Source organism: Micrasema longulum, unplaced genomic scaffold, assembly GCF_059751315.1.
Source record: "Micrasema longulum isolate JH-2025_06_02 unplaced genomic scaffold, ASM5975131v1 h1tg000709l, whole genome shotgun sequence".
Classification (NCBI taxonomy): domain Eukaryota; kingdom Metazoa; phylum Arthropoda; class Insecta; order Trichoptera; family Brachycentridae; genus Micrasema; species Micrasema longulum.
This window is the reverse complement of record NW_028277905.1, coordinates 39,414-58,500: the sequence shown is the minus strand read 5'-3', so window position 1 is coordinate 58,500 and position 19,087 is coordinate 39,414. Positions and strand designations below refer to the sequence as shown.

The 19,087-nt window shown below is 34.1% G+C and overlaps 1 protein-coding gene across 1 annotated transcript in view; it reads left to right on the top strand.

Annotated features, from left to right (window-relative positions):
- The window catches only part of LOC148279523 (neurobeachin-like), a gene marked incomplete at its 3' end in the record, with an annotated part of 163,577 nt that overhangs the window by 105,479 nt on the left and 39,011 nt on the right, over positions 1–19,087 (top strand). The window contains exons 5-8 of the mRNA XM_088229806.1: positions 4,063–4,309; positions 7,776–7,922; positions 14,790–14,993; positions 17,828–17,935. Coding sequence (XP_088085932.1) covers positions 4,063–4,309; positions 7,776–7,922; positions 14,790–14,993; positions 17,828–17,935 — 706 coding nt within the window. The remainder of the gene's footprint in view (positions 1–4,062; positions 4,310–7,775; positions 7,923–14,789; positions 14,994–17,827; positions 17,936–19,087) is intronic.

Here is a 19,087-nt window from a genome sequence, read left to right as displayed (position 1 = left end):
AACGCTTTTTGCAGATCGACAAATGTGCAGAAAAGCTTTTGGTTTTTAGCAATATTATAATACATTGCCTTTGTGATTCCAATACTTAAAAGAAAAAAAAATAGAATTTTCACACGGCTTTACCAGGGTCACTTTAAAATCAATAAGATATATTATAAAATACATATTATTATACAAATAAAGATATAACTATATGTAATACCCTATGGTGGTATATAAAGATCAATAATAAGACTTATTGTCGTTGACTGTGGTTTATTCTAGTTTGGTCACGTAGAACGAATGGACGACGAGAGAATGGTAAAACGAGTATATATGGCAAAAATGAACGGCAACGTTAGACGAGGACGACCAAGGAAGACGTGACATGATCAGATAAACCAAAATCTTAAGTCTGGTCATGTTAAAAGCAGACAGAACCGAAGGGCGTGTATGACAAGATGTATAAATGTGGAAGAGGCTAGGATTGTATGCCAGGATAGACGTGTGTGGCGGTCAATTCTCTCTGCCTACCCCTACGGGGAAATGGCGTGATGGTAGTAATAGTAGTACTTATAATACTGTGGTAAGAGAGTGACTGTTTTCTAGGAGAGACAAATCTAGAATGACTTGACAAGCTGTGTGGGTATGCAGACGACTGTAGATTTATTGTTGTCACCAACAATATACCTACATTCCTTACACTATAGATATCCTATATCATACAAATATAAAAAAATGTTGATTATAAATTTCACTTTGCTATGACTCTACGTTAAAAAGTTTTATTTTTATTGAGAACGTAAGAGAAGATTATTTGCCTTTAAAACAGCACAGCTGATCTATAAATATGAATTGAAATTTTGGTTCATAATTTCACGTCGCTATGATTTACTGTCGAAACGTTAGATTTTATATCGGGGAAGGCCGGAAAGAAACTTGGCTTGAAACCACTACCGTTAATCTAGAAATAGCTTTATTTCAAATATTGATTTTAAACCATTCAAAGGTTAGATTGTATTTATTTTATTTTTCTATTTTTATTTTACGTATTGGGGATATCAGCAGTAATACATGAGAACAAATATAGCAAGTAAAATATACAAAGAACAAAACCAATGACAGTTATCCACAGAAATACATGAAGTACCCATAGATCGGTTTCTTTGCGTGTGTAAAATATGTTTTATTTAGAAATCAATTGTGAAGGTTAGTGTGTTTGTGTGATTGTAAATGTGTTTGTGTGATTGTAAATGTGTTTGTGTGATTGTAAATGTGTGAGAGGGTGAGTGAGTGACTCACAATCCATATCCAAAATCCATGTCCATTTCACATATTTGAATTTAACTATTATTTAGTTATTATTTATCATGCTATTTACTGCATTTAGCCGGCGGTTGGCAAGCCAAATATGAAAGAAAGCAGTCGCCATAGTAATTGTCATTTATTTTTCACTTTTTTGTATTAAATTCTCCTTACTGTTTTGCAAATGTTTGTATTATTTTTCATAGTAAACGCTGATTTTTCGCTAATGAACTCTATTTATTTACGAGGAAAACAAAAAACAAACCGACGCGAGCATTGACTTAGAGATTACACTTCCGTTGACTTATGACTGCGATAACTTCAGCATGTTCATTGTGATCGGTCAAATGCTTAGCATGTTTTAAGCGCGTCGATAGTTATTTGTGATTGAGCTACAGATATAATACAGAACTGTCAAAAATACTGTATAATGAACTTAAACTTTCAATGACTTACCTGACTACTGGAAAAATTATATCGATGGTAAATTAATCAGCTGGACGAGACACAACATGATATCACCTTACAATATATTCATATAACCCAAATGGGTTTTTAAAATTACAAATGAATAAAATACTATTATACAAAAGCTAAAATGTTAGATATAAAATGTCGCTCTGTTTTCATTCTACCGCTTTTCAGATAATGAGTTTTCAAAAAATACTCTAGAATTTATTGCCAAATTATTAGATTAATAATATTCTCGTGATAAGGGTTTTGTCAGAAGCGCTAAATTTACCCAGGAAATTATCTTATTCCTGTTTTTGCTGCTTTAATGGGAAGATTGATGTATTTTGTAAGTGACTACGTTTTATATTTTTGCTTTATCATTTATCTTCCCTCTCGCGTTATCTCAATTCTGAAAAGTTTCCCATTTATATCTAAATGATTTATTCCCAATAAGTTTGAAATACAATGCTAATTTTATCGTTTCAAATCAGAGGGTGTTATAAAGCGCGTTTTTACTGTTGAGTAATATTTAGAAAATAACGAAAGGTTTTTGGCAGCTACAGTTCTCGATTTCATGGGGCTCATTCTTATTTTGATGGCTTCGTTAATCGTCAAAATTGACGCATTTGGGGTTCAAAAAAATGTTGATAAACAAACCTTTTTCATAAAGTGTCATTGTTGTGTGCGGATTTTGGACCGGAGGCATCATCAGACCATTCTTCTTCGGAAATACGGCTGGTCAGACATGATAATCAAGTTTTGTGTGCCTAAGATGCAAGATATTTGACGTGGACAGCGTGTAGTTTCAACAAGACGGTGCACATCTCATACAGCCGGAGAAACAATTCGATCACTGCATGATATGATATATTTCCTCTAGCTCAATCACAAATAACAATCGATAACATATTCTCACCATGGTTGTTTGTCGTATTCGCGATCACAATGCAACATCAGTGAACACCTAATATTAAATGTCAAAATATTTACGTTTCGCGACGTAAAATCCTGCTGCGCAATCACATATTTGAATTTCACCGGTGTAAATATGGAAAATATTCCAATACTGCTATCTTTTTTTATTATTTATCATGCTATTTAATGCATTTAGCCGGCGGTTGGCAAGCCAAATGTCGAGAAAAGCAGTCTCTATAGTAATTGTAATTTAGTTTTTACTTTTTTGTATTAGATACTCCTTACTATTTTGTAAATGCAATATATTCTATTTTTTTTTTACGGTTAACACTGATTTTTTGCCACTGAACTGTATTTATTTACGAGGAAAACACAAAACAAACCGACAAGAGCGTTGATTTAGAGATTACACACGCGTTGACTTATGGCTGCGATAACTTAAGCATGTTCATTGTGATCGCTCAAATGCTTAGCATGTTTTTAAGCACGTCGATAGTTATTTGTGATTGAGCTTCTGGTGCCTAGTGTAATTTAACTTTTTGGTTATCATAATTGAACGTGGTTATGCAGAAATCAGCCAGTCCACAACTTTGAAAAAATTAGATTATTTTGTTATTGGGTGCCGTAAGGTCAATTCTATGTTCTGCTAAAACAGCCAGGCCGCTTTCATACAAAAAATTACATTAATCACCCTCTGAAAATCCTGCTGATCACAATAGCGGCATTTCTCTATCTACAGATATAATCTGGGTCACAAATATGAAGCTCCATTTTTTCCAGATAAATTTTTTATTCACTTTCATAATTTTTCTTATCTTAATTATCTAAGTACTTTAATTTGATATTTTTTTTGTTTTTTATATTTTTTTTATTTTTTCTGTTTCTTGTTTTCCACTTTTAAAAAAAAACCGAATGTTACTTTCAATTTTTATTTTATAAATCTCTTTTTTTATATTTATATGTATATACTATGTATTATGGTTTTATGATTTTTCTTTATATAACCTATGTTTATTTTTTTTCTCGTGTACTCGTATTTAAAATTATATAAACTCTTATAAATAATCAACTACAACAGCGTAAGTCACTCTCCAAGCACAAGAGTTAGTCTCTTTTTTTGGAGAGTTACAGTGATAACATTTACTAGATGTGTAAAAGTAGATATGTCTAGATTTTTTTTAAACGTGTACCTTTTATGATTAATAAAAATAAAAAAAAATACATACATTTACCCAATAGATTTCATAATTCATTCTAAATTTAGTATACTTACGCACAGGGGATGCTTATGTGGGATTTTATGTTTTTAAAAATGAAGTGGTATACGAGTATGCAATAAAAAAACAAACCACATGTAAACAAAAAAAATGAAAATAAAAATGTAAATGTTTTTTTTCTTTTTTTTCCCAGCTTCAAGACCAGTAAAGGGGTGGGTTACTCCGCCCACTTCGTGGGTAACTGTCTCGTCTTGACGTCTATGAAGGTCAAGGGAAAAGGGTTCCAGCACTGCGTGAAGTATGAGTTCCAGCCCAGGAAGTGGTACATGATCGCCATCGTCTACATCTACAACCGCTGGACTAAGAGTGAAATCAAATGCCTCGTCAACGGACAACTAGCGTCCAGTACTGAAATGGCGTGGTTCGTCTCAACCAACGATGTGAGTATGATGAACACGAATTTATATACGTTGCTTTTCTTCAAATAAACATGATTTAAATCTACTGTTAACGAAAAGCGGACTGTAGCAAAAAAAACTAATTTCATTCAGTTTTGCAAAAGGTTGGAATCAAGGAAAGGAGCACGGAAATGGACCTACCTTTAATACGATGAGAATGTTCTTCAATTTTGGGCACTGAATGATAAAATTTACTATGAATTATGTACCTATAATGATTTATGATAACTTTTACAACGACGTGCGACAAATCCAAGAATTTTTATGCAATCTTACGTAATTTCAAAAATGTTTTTTTTATATCTAAATCTTCTATTTTTTGTATTTTTTCTATCTTCATGTAATGTAGATACCATAAGGACAGATTAAGAATGGGAATGAAAGGTAATTGTCCAGGAATAACATCGATAAATGCTGTTTTATCCTAAACACCTACATATACAGCTTGCCCGCCACATACCGCACACCGCATCTGAGGACATAAGTCTCTTTGGCGGCGCCCACATACACGGAAAATTTGCTCGTTGTCAAACGAGAAAGGCTGCCCGAAGTACATCTCTGTAATCTGGTAGCCTTAGCATATTTGTGCCGAAAGAAAGTAATCCATAAGTACATAACATGTACTTCATTGGATTGAGAAAAGAGGAAAGTGAATTCTTCACTGACTGGGATTAAACTGATTGGACATGATCAATCCGCCGAAATGATTACAAAACTTTTTAAAAGCCTTGAAATTCTTTTTGAAAGCCACCAGATCTGTATATTTGACATGACCTATAACAGCGCCACGGATAGTAGCGAGAAGCTCTATTCGGTAATCATAGAGAAGGGGAAAGGGACAAGACCACAGGATGTGTTCAGAAGATTGGTTAGGATATCCGCAGCAGCACGAGGGGGAGTCGACAATATTAAAAACAAATTATTTTTGATTAAATTTACCATGACCTGATAAAAACTGCGTAGTCACCGGACTCGATCCCCGATCACTGGATCGGGGATAACCCAAGAAGATTTTAAGCGTTGACGGATTGAAGGAAAAAAAGAGGAAGATTCCCATCGTGATCGTCAAGCATCAAGAAGAGCATTTAAAGACATTTTTTAATATTCGATTGAGACATTCTTTCAGTTGGGAGTAGACGGATGTCAAAAGTAGTATTATTGTAATATTTCGAATATATGTAGGTGTTTAGTGTAAAACAGCATTTATCGATATTATTCCTGGCCGATTACCTTTCTTTCCCATCCTTCCCTCGACCCATCCTTATGGTACCTACATTACATCAAGATAGAAGAAATACAAAATTAGAAGATTTGAATTATGAATAAAACAATAAATATTTTTGACATTACATAAGATTGCATAAAAATTCTTGGATTTGTCACTCGCCGTTGTAAAAGTTGGCATAAATCATTACTTTATTCATAGTGGATTTCATCATTCAGTGCCCAAAATTGAAGAACATCCTCATCGTATCAAATGTAGGTCCATTTCCGTGCTCCTTTCCTCAGTTCATTCTAGAGGCCAAAGTATCAGCTAAAAATATGAGACGGTCGACGCCTTAAAGATTGCTCTTCGTCGAGAATGGAACAAAATACCATCAGCCCACATTCTTGCAGCATGTGAAGCCTTCTTGAACAGACTCGATGCTTTTATCCACGCTAAAGGTGGCTACATCGAACAATAACATTTTAAAAAAATTGAACTGTTTTTACGATATACTGAAGTTTTTAAATAAAAAAAAACAAAATTGCAGAATTTTTAATTAGTAACACTTCAAGTGCCGACCCCTGTTTACTCAAATTTAGCAATAGCAAAGCATTGCCGGGTTTAGCTCGTAAAGACATAAATAACGAAAATGTAATAAAGATTTAGTGTTTTTTGTACGACAAAACGGTTTTTGCGTTTATTACACTAAAATATTTAAATTCGCCGCTATCTGTGTTACGTATCAATTAAGCATTTAGTATTCATCTGAACGTTATCCTCAACCCTTTTTGGGATGCCTTTTTTGTTTAGCGAGTTGGTAGCTGAATCCTAAATAAATTTGCTCCCATAATAATTTCATTTAATTCGTTATACCGCCAGATTTCTGTTTGTTCTCAGCCCAGAGGCTCTGAATAATTCTCGGCGTAGCCAAATTGCGATGATTTAACCTCCTTACAACTTCTGTGCTCCTGATACTTTTCATGGGCGTAGCTGGATAAATCGAAATTTCCGCACCCCAGTAGTGCACAGGGCACTGCATTTATAAACCAAATGCAGCGTAATTCGATCATCTGTAACGTGAAATTAGAATGATCAGTCTTACGCTTCAGTTGGCTGTCCAGGAACAATAATAATATTCGAGTTAGAAAAACCTTTAAAAACCTAGGACGTCAAGAATTATCTCCACTAGATTTCTTTATTCGGGAATTTTACCTGATAGCAGCCGTCGCGTCGAGTCGAAAACGCTCGTCCCCAATGTAACCCAATGTTTGTTAGAAGGGCAGTCGGCGGGCATACCGCGTGACGTCAAAATGACGTAACGCAAACTGCGAGTCGTTTTGTATGTGCTCATTTTTAGACCAAAAATATAAATGAAAACTTGTTTTAAATACATTGAAAATGATATCATTAAATTTGTAAAATTCTACTCTTTATAAATTTTACATTTTCAACGTTGTTCCCGACTTGAAAGATACCATATTTTATAACCTGCCATTTTAATTGAATGTGCCTTAACTGCTTTCATTGACTTGGCAGCCTCTGTAGTGTAGTATTAAGACGATTGACTCACGCGCTGAAGGTTCCGGGCACGATTCCCGATGAGTACATAAATATTTAAATGTGATTTTTCTCACGTCTGTGCTGTAATTCAGGGCCTCCTAGTCTGTTGTGGTACAAAAAAAATATACACGGTTTTTCAGGGCCAGACTGCGAAACTTTAGAGGAACATTCTTCATGGTAAGCTTTAAAAAAAATCTTAATTTTTTTTTTTTTTTAATTGTCTCAAAGTAGAGAAAATCTTGAATTTCTCGGACAAGCATCCCTTCCCTAAACCCCTTCCTCTCCCCTGCAAAAAAAAATTGCGATAAAAACGTATTTGACTAACAAAACGATACGCACCAGACGCGGACAAGGGAAGCGGCTGGGTAGGAGAGAGGTAGGGGTTTGTGGAGGGACTGCTTGTCCCAGAAATTAAGGATTACTACATTTTGAGATTACTTTTTTTTTTTAATGACTTTTTTGGTAAAAGCTTACCATGAGGAATGTTCCTCTAAAGTTTCGCGGTCTGGCCCTGAAAAACCGTGTATTTATACAATATCCGGATAGCTTATGCCGGATATTGTCCGTGACCATATTGCAAACACAAAAGGTATCAAAAGCTGTGTTTACTGAAATAAATAAATAAGAAATGTCGTATATAAGTAAATAAAAGAGTATTAAAAATTATGTAATGTTTTGCAGCCTTTTGATAAGTGTTACATCGGCGCCACGCCAGAGCTGGACGAGGAGAGAGTCTTCTGTGGGCAAATGAGCGCCATCTACCTGTTCTCCGAGGCTCTCACGACGCATCAGATATGCGCCATGCACAGACTCGGCCCAGGATACAAGGTAGTCTTAATCTGGTTTATTTGATAATATTTGAAACATTTCAAAGCTCCTCACGGCAAACACAGCATGTTGCCGACGCGCGCGCGCGTCTGGATCGGAAAGGTGCCGGGCGACCACTGGTCAAACAAAAAATCTCCGGTCTTTTTCTTTTTTCCCATCTGATCCTGAGTGGAGTATATGGACATTACCAGACGACTCCAGGAGATCCATTCGTAAGCCAGCACTCACGCCTTCTCCCATGTCAATTCCACGTCCCTTAATTCCGCCGAATATAGGCAAAAGATCGTAAACGGCAACGGCTAAGCAACTTGGGGTTAGGTTATCTTCAATTTAAATTTATTTAATATGTTTATTTATTTTTATTTCACGTTTTACGTAACACTTTTTAAAAATATGAATACCTCACTAGTCACAACCCGTGTTGAGGCATTCATTTACATGATTTAATACATATTTTTAATACATAAAATAATACATATTCATACTTAAATCCACGAAGATATATTTACATAAATAATAGTATAAAAAAAAAGTAAAAAGAAGAATAAAAACAAAATAATATTTATTTATTTATATTAATGAAATCATACAGAACAATTTTAAAAAGTAAGACCAATTACAGATTTCACACTAATGAATGCAGGTGGAGAGGGGAAAAATAATTTAATTCTAAAAAAGTAAAAATAAAAATATTACATAAAAAGTTCATAAAAAGGAGAAGACATTGTAAAGCTACTCTACTTTCCTCCCTCTCTCTCTGCTTCCATGAACATTTCAATTTAATTGTAAAAAAATCACAACAAACAATAAATTATTCTATGCAGGTAGTAGATGTAGGTAAGTATAAATTAAGAGTTGAAATCAAATGATTAAAATTAAAAGTAAAAGTTGAAATTAAAATGAATAGTTTAAATTAAAATTAAGTTAAAAGTTTAAATTAAAAGTTAAAATTAAGAATTAAAATTAAAAAGTTAAAATTGAAAGACAAAATTAAAAATCAAATTAAAAGTTAAAAGTCAAGCAGGAGATAAATTTAAAATGTCTTTAACTGATCTGATAAAAATATGGTATTTACAATGCAGTATGTCGATGTCACTAAAACTGTTATTAGAGGTAATCTGTATTCTTCGTAGAGTGCTATTTTTTAAATAATTAGTCATTGAGTTAGGAGTGTCGAAGAGTACAGATTGACGAGTTCTACGGACAGGGACTCGATATGAAATGCCTCTAACAATTTCTGGGCTATCAATTACGTTACTAACAATTTTGTATAGAAAGCTCATATCCAACATGGTACGCCGAGTTGCGAGATTTTGAACCTTGTGAAAATTAGCTGACTCAGTCCTACTTGAGAATGAAACATTATTTCTGAAATCTAATTATTAGTACAGCTTACATATTTACTACTGTGCAGACATTAGGTCAAGTAACAAGCTACTGTCGTAGACGCCTTTACATCGGTAAGTTCCCGGTGGCCCAACCTCCGCACAAACGCCAAATATATATGACATACGAGTATATTCATCGAGACGCTGTGTGGATACAAATACAAAACATGAAATGCAACAATAATTTTGAATAAACAAGTCTACTGTTTTGGTGCGGTGACTATTCAAGAATATTGAGTCAGTTCAACATCGATTTTTGAGAAAGATAGGCTGGAGGTTGGGCTCATCCAGAGACCAATATACGCATAATGAGTTAGAAACTCGCTTAAATATATCTTCTCTTTAAGACCGTCGAAATAAACCCGATTTTCTAGTCCTATTTAAAATTCTCAATTCACTCTTTGAGGCGCCTGAACTACTGAGCTCAATAAAATAAAATATCCCAACTAGAAACCTCAGACAAAACTTACTCTTTCATACCGATAACCATAGAAATGGCTTTTATTCCCCTATACCTAGTATTCTTAGGTCTCCCAACAAACATACCAGTCTTGATTTCTTTGATAACAAGTTATCTTCTTTCAAACGATCACTGAATCAGATTTAATTATAAGCACCTCTCTCCCGCTTCCACTCCCACTAAGTCTACTATATCCCATTGCGTCTTTCTACTTTCCTTTATAATATTTTTTTATGTATAAATATGTCCTTAAAAATGCCCATTGGGCGTATATATAAATTAATAAGTAATAAATAAATATAGGAACGAGTGTTTTTGTGCTATTTTTTATAATATGAAATGCTTGTATAAATAAATAACGAATAAATCGTAAAAAAATACTGGCAGGAATTTGAAAAGTACTTCTGTTTGAGGATTAAAAATATTTAAATTTATTTTAGCAGAGAGGGAAAACATTGTTGAGAAGGAAATATGGAAGTCTAAGCATTTACAGGGCTTATGACCTGTCATTGGCTGGTTTAAGTGGCCACTTTAAACACTGTGTAACATTCACCATTCTGCCCATGTTTAAACATCCACATTTCCTCAACTCTTCCATCTGTTGACTTTTGTGAAGTAAAGGAGCTGAAACCTTTATGTTGTGGGTGAGATTCATTCGGCTGAACCAAATCACCTACTAGGCAACGCCTGAAAACAATTTTTAAATTTTTATACTTCTTCTTTTACCAGGTAGTTAATTCATCAATGTTTGAGTATGTCCAAATGCTTGCTGACTTGCTGGATTTCCTCCCTAGGGAGCCAATGACAAGTCATAAGCCCTGTAAATATCTAGACTTTCAATGTTTTCCCTCTCTGCTGAAATAAATTGAAATATTAATAACTCCCTAGGGAGGAAATCCAGCAAGTCAGCAAGCATTTGGACATACTCAAACATTGATGAATTAAAAATATTCCTTATAACATCAACCCGGATGACGGGTGCTGTGAAGCAATCTGAAAGTCAGAAATAAGTGCGAAAGACACACGGTGTAATAATAACGGTCGCGGCAACCTAAGAACTTTTTTCTTCAACAGAACTTCAATTTCTGTATTTTCATGTTGATAGTTTTCTAAATGGATGTCTTATTTACGTTGCAAGAAAATTGCGCTCAAGCTAACGTTTGCGACATTTTTTTACCCGCTAACGAGTATAATTCCCAACTCAGCTTAACTTCTCGTGACGTTAACGATCCCCTACCGACTGCCCCGTCCCCGCGTCGCGACACAAATCACCCGAATGTCTGCATCCGGGCCTGCCCAGTAATGACATTAATAATATTAGCATCGCGAATCTGCAATTAATTACCAATAGCAGGGCCCCGATCACAATGGGAATTTAACATTTATCTTTAATTTTATCTACAAAGTAAAATTTAGTTTTCTGTATAAAAAGCAGAATATGCATACAATTTTTTCTTCTAAACATGTTCAATATTAACAATTTTTATAAAATTTAAAATGAAATTATTTATATAAATAATAAAATATCAAAAAATATACATACATCTATTTAAAGTTTTTCGCAAATATGATGATAGAATATGTTACATAACAAAAATTTAATAATTAATGTTTTTTTTTTTAAATATGCACTGTAAGAATGTTGGATTAAAAATTAAATTAAGGAGTGGAGAAGAGCGAATTAAAAAAAATAGTTGTCCAATTCCAAATTTCGTCGGCCTCGCGGCGTAGTGGTCAGCGCATTTTGCCTACCATGAAAGAGGTTTCAGGTTTGATTCCCGACAAGGTTGCCTTATAAAATTTATTTGAAAAATATTTTAGTCCTGGACTGGCACCTGAAGCGTAAGACTAATCATCTTATCCTCGTGTAACAAATATAATTAAGATACGCAGCGATTGGTTTACCAATGCAGTGCCTTATGCACCATTAGGTGCGGAAAGGAAATGATGATGATGAAAACTTCTCTGTTCAGTTTTACTTTTTTATTAGTTTTACCAACGAGCGCTTTCGCCTAAGTAGGCATCTTCAAGACTGGTTATGGTGACTTTAAGGTGCCTACTTAGGCGAAAGCGCTCGTTGGTCAAAATAATACAAAAGTAAAATTAAAACAAAAAGTTTTATTGGTAACTTTATTTATAATTTTACTAAAATCATTAACTACAAAGTTTATTGGTAACTTTATTTGTAACTGTATTTTATTTATTATTATTTATTATTTTTATTATATATTTATTTATCAAGAAATATCATCAAAAAACGTCAATATTGTTCGATTATAAATTACCGACGAAGATACTTTAAATGTTCACTGAAATATATTCATTTTCGTACACAAATATCGGTTTTTCTTTATACACAGTCGAAGATAACTCTGTTAACTTCCCATTGTAATCGGGGCACAGCATTGAAAAAGAGAGAGAGCATTTAAGAGAGTGGAAAATGGAGGTTTAGGCATTTCCAGGACTTATAATCTGTCATTGGCTAGTTTAAGTGTCCTCTTAACTGTTTTAGCTAAAAAATAAACAGATGAAGGAATATGGGTACTTTAACATAGCCAGAATGGCGAATTTTACACAGTTTCATTCTGGTCGACAAAGAAAAGTCGTTCTCAAATCTTAAATTCCCATTTTTTTTAATTGATGTTTTCATTTACGATTTACCCAAATATTTCAATTTCGGGAGCCATTTTCGTCGACATTCAAAATAATTCAGTATTAGAAAATGGAAATCAAGCGGCCACAGTCCTAACTTCTCTGATGGCATTAATGGCTTAGTGAGGCAGTTCAGCGCTACGAAAAATTGGAAGTGAAAAATATTTTCTTGCGCGCGGTAAAAAATAGAGCATTAAATTGTACGGCAAAGTTTCTTGAATATGTAGGAATTTTTTATTTATTTTTAAAAACAAACTACTTTGAACGACGTCACTAGTTGTTATAAATCAATAAGAGAGTTGTGATAAATATCCGGTTTACGGTAAATCAACTGATAAATGCTCAACTGCGTTTTTAAGTAAAAATAATATAGGTATGCATAAATTAAATATAAACATAAATACGTAGTGTATAAAACTGTCTGAACATTTTGTTTATTATCTCTGTATATTAAGTCTTCTTTGTATATTCTCACTTGTAAAAATATTGAAAAAAAGTATATATTTATGTATCCTCGGCATAGGTAACCCCAGTGAGATCACATTATTTTTATTATGTGGAAAAAAAATCGGCATAACTGACCGAGAAGAAGAGGAAGAAAACTTGAGACGTCGCACGCGGATTATTCTCAAAAATACATTTTTGTTTCAAATCATACCACTGATAATAAAAATTGAAAAAATCTTTTTTGGCTTAGTTTAATAGTCAATTAAAAAATAAAAAACCGCTTAACTTCCTTGTTAGCCACAATAGCAATAGCATCACGCGCAAATCTGATACGCTTCGCATGCTAATGAAACTAAAAAAATGAATTAATTGTCATCGCGGGCCTGCAGCCGGCCCTGACAGGCGGGCATTGTGTCGCCAGAGCCGCCAGACGGTTGACAGTAGCACAATGCGGCCGCCTTTGTGGCGCTGCGGAGTCGCGCCGCGCGCAGCAAGATGGCGAGCTGTCATTGTTGACGCGTCACCAACTGTCACGGGCACGCCGGCTGTCAAACCTGCGCGAGAACAATGGGAGATGGAATAACGCCCGCGTCGGCCTTGTGCTGTTAAAAAATGCTGCCGTAAGATCTGATAGTTAAAAATGAAACTCAAATTTTAACCAATGAACCAGTTTGCCGTTTTCCAATAGGGTTGGGAATAGTGTTCAGTGTCCTGGATGAACATATCGAGCCATAATTGTGCAGGAGAAGGTTTTTTTTTTAGTTTTGTTGCATATATATATATTTTAATAATTCTATAAATGGGATTTATAATTTAAATTTATCGCAAAAGAGAGGAAAAAACATTTTTGAGAAGGAAATATGGAAGTCTAGGCATTTACAGGGCTTATGACCTGTCGTTGGCTGGTTAGAGTGGCCACTTTACACCCTGTGTAACATTCACCATTCTGCCCATGTTTGAACATCCACATTTCCTCAACTCTTCCATCTGTTAACTTTTGTGAAGTAAAAGAGCTGAAGCCTTTATCATGTGGGTGAGATTCATCCGGCTGAACCAAATCACCTACTAGGCAACGCTTGAAAACAATTTTCCAATTTTTATACTTCTTCTTTTACCAGGTAGTTAATTTGTATTGTTAGCAGCACATTATCCTATTTTTTTTCAGATGTACTTTTGGCATACGACTCGCAAAACATGTAGCGCTCGACGCGGCCGTTTTTGGCATTATTCATTTCTAGAACAAATCGGCCAGTTGACATTTCAATCTTAATGAGAATACCTAATACTGACTGAACTTTTATTTAAGTTATGTGTTAAATTAATGTGTAATATAGCAACACAATATAATATATCACGAAGTTACATCGTTTGAGTTGATTTCATAAATGAGAGTTGTTGTATCACGCAGAACCACAGAAAAAATAGAAATTTATAGTAAACATACATTATATTATTTGATAGCTTACCTGTAAATAAAATCTCCGCTCGCCACTGCTATCAAACCACGACATTTTTTTAACAAATTCACCATGTTACAAAACAAATTATTGAAGTGGTCATTTTACTGCGGAACATTCACCATTCTCCACATTTCCTCATTTCTTTCATAAGTGGACTTCTGTTTAATAAAAGAACTTAATTCCTCATTTATATTTTCAAACTCGTTTAAAAGCATGTCGGATACGTAAACATGTATATTTTTATAACCAAAATGTAAAAAAAAAAAAAAAACATTATTAATTGTAGTACAAAACTAACCTTATTTTTTTATGATTCACAGGAGCGCAGTACGTGTTTATTTGATTATTTTTTTGTGTTTTCGTCATTTTAACGCTGCAATTTCAGGTGCGGACATTTTCAGGATATGTCTTTCATTACTAACCCTATTTTTTTCTCTTTTGCTACTTCCGGCGATCGCAGAGCCAGTTCCGGTTCGACAACGAGTGCAACTTGAACCTTCCGGAGAACCACAAACGGGTGAGCGAAGAGCCTATAGTAGCGGCCGAGCATGCGCTGTTAGTTTCTGATGAAGACGCGTGGTCTGCCGCGCTTACTCCTCCCGTACCTGCGCCCCCGGCGCGCAGCTCGTGTGACGTAGCAGTATTGCATGATAAAGATAAGCATGTAAGCGTGCAAAGTAGGCTAACTGACATCCCTCATGACATGTTGTTCTCCTGATACCTCAGTATCGAATTATTTTTGTGTTACTCTGCCTGGCGTTTTTTAGCTATCCGTCTTTTTGCCGGTTGGGTTAATTATTTTTTTTTAGATTTCAAAACACCTCAGAAGACAAATATTTTCATACGATTTTCGTATTCAGATAACCGTTTCTTGAGTATGTTCTCCTGATACTTTTGTGTTTTTTTTATCTACTAGATTCCAGGGTATCTGAATCTTATCTACTCATATAGATACATTAAGCAATTTTAATTTTATGCATACGTTTACACTTTGCTTGATATATGGCCTCACTGATGATTAAACGTCAAATAAATATGAACATGTGAAAGTAAACATGATTATTGTGACCTTAAACGATACCCAAAACGCTTAATTAGGTTGAATTGGCCAAACCGTATCTGCTTTTTACCACTGTGGCCGTATATAAAGCAAAATGTATTCACAAGCAAAAAATTAACATCCCTAAATTTATTTTTTCTCTACCCCTGTGACAAGATCCATAATAGCACCTCAGGAACGGTTTTCATATTTTTTTGTGCACATTTAAAATTAAAATACTTGAATACAAATCTTTGATAATTTATGTTCTCCTGATACTTCGAAATATATTTTTTTAAATATCCTTGTCGAATTGTCTGTATTTGAGGACGGCATAGTAACTCAGAAATAGTTCATGAAAGCAAACATAACTTTTTATCGAAATTTAATTGTGTTTTAAAAATCATGTTTTTGAATAATTATTTTACACTACTTATCTACACTTTATTACTACACAATTATAATACTTTATATTACAAGTTTTTTTATTTGATTTTTAGGTACATTTAAAAAATATTTATATATTCAAATACATAAAAATTATAACAAAGTGGAAACATAAAACCTAACAAAACAAATTTCGTTTTGAATTGGTTTGTAATTTTCGCAAATTAAACCTGCAATTTAGTTTTTGAGTACACAGTAAATATTATTTTAATCCCTTGAAATACGTTTTGAAATCCATTAATGAATATTCGACATTCAGTTACTAATTTGCGGCTTGTTCGGATCGGGCTATTTTTCGTCGACTGCAATATGATAATTAAAAGTTGCGGTGACCACAGCCGTAGTATTAAATCTTCATTAGAGACTACTAATTTATTTGTTAGTTCAATAAATCATTTGAACTGAGCTTTGAAGTGAATTTAATTCATTAATAAGAGTAAAATTTTCTAGACGTTTTTACAAAATCAAGAATTTTAATTGAAAAAGGTTTCTTTTGAAAACATTTTAAAACACAGTTAATTTTCACTTCATGATATCGTTATTATTAGAATATTTTTATTTTTTATAGTTTTACCTGCATGATACTGTTTTTTTAAAGTATTTTACATGATGTCCCAAAACCCAACGTATTTCCTTTGAGAGCCAATATGCCAGTTAATGACAGAATATGACCTATTTTACACTTTGAGTACCGGCCGATTTCACATAGAATTTACCCGGTGCCCGGCTCTTTTTTATGAAATTTTATGCTTTCTGAAGGGTCTCTTAAAAGTGTCATAATTATGAAAATACTGGGTTGAATCAATTGAAACATCTCAGATTAATTTGAAATAATTAAATAAGTCATTTTTGTATGATAGTTTTGCCAACATTGGCCTTTATGGAGAGCCACATTGCGCATTGCAATGTTCGCACATATACAGGGCCTCACTCCTTTTTTTGTTCTTTGTATCTTGGAGCCGTGTAAACACGTGATTACAATAACTATGCGTTGTGTTCCGGTCCCGTGTTTTCACGAGGTTTACCAGCAGCGAAAAAGTACTAATACAAGTCTCTAGATGTTATTAATATGCACTTTTTAAGACAGCTAGTAAAACACGTGAAAACACGGGACCGGGACACAACGCGTGGTTATATAATCACGTGTTTACACGGATCCGGGATTCAAAGTGTTAAAATCATTAGTTTTCGCGATGTTGACACTTTTATCGATTTTGTGAAAATCTTCGCCTTCAGTTTGAAGTGTCAAAGTTAGCTGATAAACAATTTTAACGCATGAATTGGGCATGAATGATTTTCCTCCGCAAAGATACACAGCACTTACTATTATTTTGGACTGTGATAAACGGCAGGATGATTCAGGATAGCGTAGCTTTCAATAAAATCCTAAAATATGAAATTTTGTATGTGTGGCACTCGAGAAACTGATCTTAGGCGTACATTTTCACGAAATTTACAAAAGTGCCAATATCTCGAAAACTAACGATTTTCACCTAGTCATGTACATATTCTGACGAGTCACGAAGAGGCATATCAACCCTCGAGTGAAATACTTTTTTGGGACCTGTATATACTTATAAATCAAGGAAAAGCCAGAAAAACATTTAATTCAATCGCATAAACTAAAATATTACGATTTATGTTTTTTTAATTAAGTAAACTAATCTCTTGGAGTTTTTAACATCTTTTTTCTAGCTTTTGCCTGACAATGAAATGAATTAAATTTGTCTACTAGCTTTTCTTTATATTATAAGTTATTTTTTGTCTGTATGTTCAGCTTCAATATTTTTTTGCAGTTTTTCCTGTAACGCTGCCATATTTGTGCTGTCTTTGATTTCGCTCATTTTTATTTCAATGACTGTGCTACCTCTGCATGCATTTTTGTGCTACGTAAAAGTTTTGTGCTGTTTGTGATTGTTTTCGTATTGTTTTGTTTCCGCACCTGCCTGTGACCCGCCATATTCACGATCCCCTGTAAATAACCTTGCTCACCCACGGATACACAACTCCAGAGCCAATTCAAGTTTGACAATGAATCCCGTCCGATCTTACCCGATAACTATCGAAGACTCGACTTCTTCGGAGAGTATATATCTGAAGTAGACGAACCATCTGCATCCGTAAGTTTCCTAACACAACTTAAATTTTTTACAGTTTATTTAAAATATATCGTAAAACACAACTCGGATATAATGATGTACGTTATTTTACACATGAACACAACTAAGATTGTAAAATAATAAAACATCGTATTTTAAGAAAAACAAATATTATGCTTATTGGTTTTGAGTCATCCCAATTTCTAAAAACTTTTGATTTTAAAATAGACTTAAGTTTAAATGCAAGTAATTTCATAAAGTAAATAAAAACAACTTTGTTTTCAAGCACTTATTTTTTATTTTTTCTACCGACCGGTTTCAAAGCTACACAAGCTTTTTTATCAGGGTATACTTAAATAATGAATTTGATCCTGTTTTATTTGATCAATTTTTACCAAATATTACATCATCTTCTTCTTCACCTCTCTCCACTGCCGGATAAGGGCCTCTTCCAAACGTCTCCAGTCCTTCCCATCACCCGCTTTCATCATCCATGTTTTACCGGCAATAGAGAGATGTCGTCGACCCATCTTTTTCGTGGCCTTCCGACACTTTTGTTTGGCTATGGTCTCCATTTTATTATTCTGGGTGTCCACCTGCCATCATTTTGTCTCGCCAAGTGTCCTGCCCACTGCCATTTCAATTTCGCTGCACGATCCATGATATCCACGACTCCGGCTCGACGCCTCATTTCTTCATTTCTTACTCTGTCTCTTAGACATACACCGAGCATCCGTGGATCGTTGCGTGCATTTGAATTCCTGGCTATTTTTTTTTCTTTTTTACCCGACCACCGAGTAATTGGATTACATAAGATGCCACGCTTCCAGTGGACGAGGACGTCGAAAATATTGTATACATGAAACGCCTAGCGATCGAATCCCACAAGTGTATTTTTTTTTATATGTTTTAAATGGCAGATAAAATATTTATATAAATTTTGGTAAAACATTTTTATTCAATTAATAAAAAAAATTATAATAATAAAAATCATTGCGTATATATTTTAACGTTTCACAAATCAGCCGCTAGATTGCATATAGGTATGAAACGCCTAGCGATGGGTTCTCACGCACGTGTAATTTTTTTTAATGTTTCAAATGGCACATAAAATATTTATATAAATTCTGGTACAACAGTTTTTTTTTTTATCAATAAATAAATAAAATAATA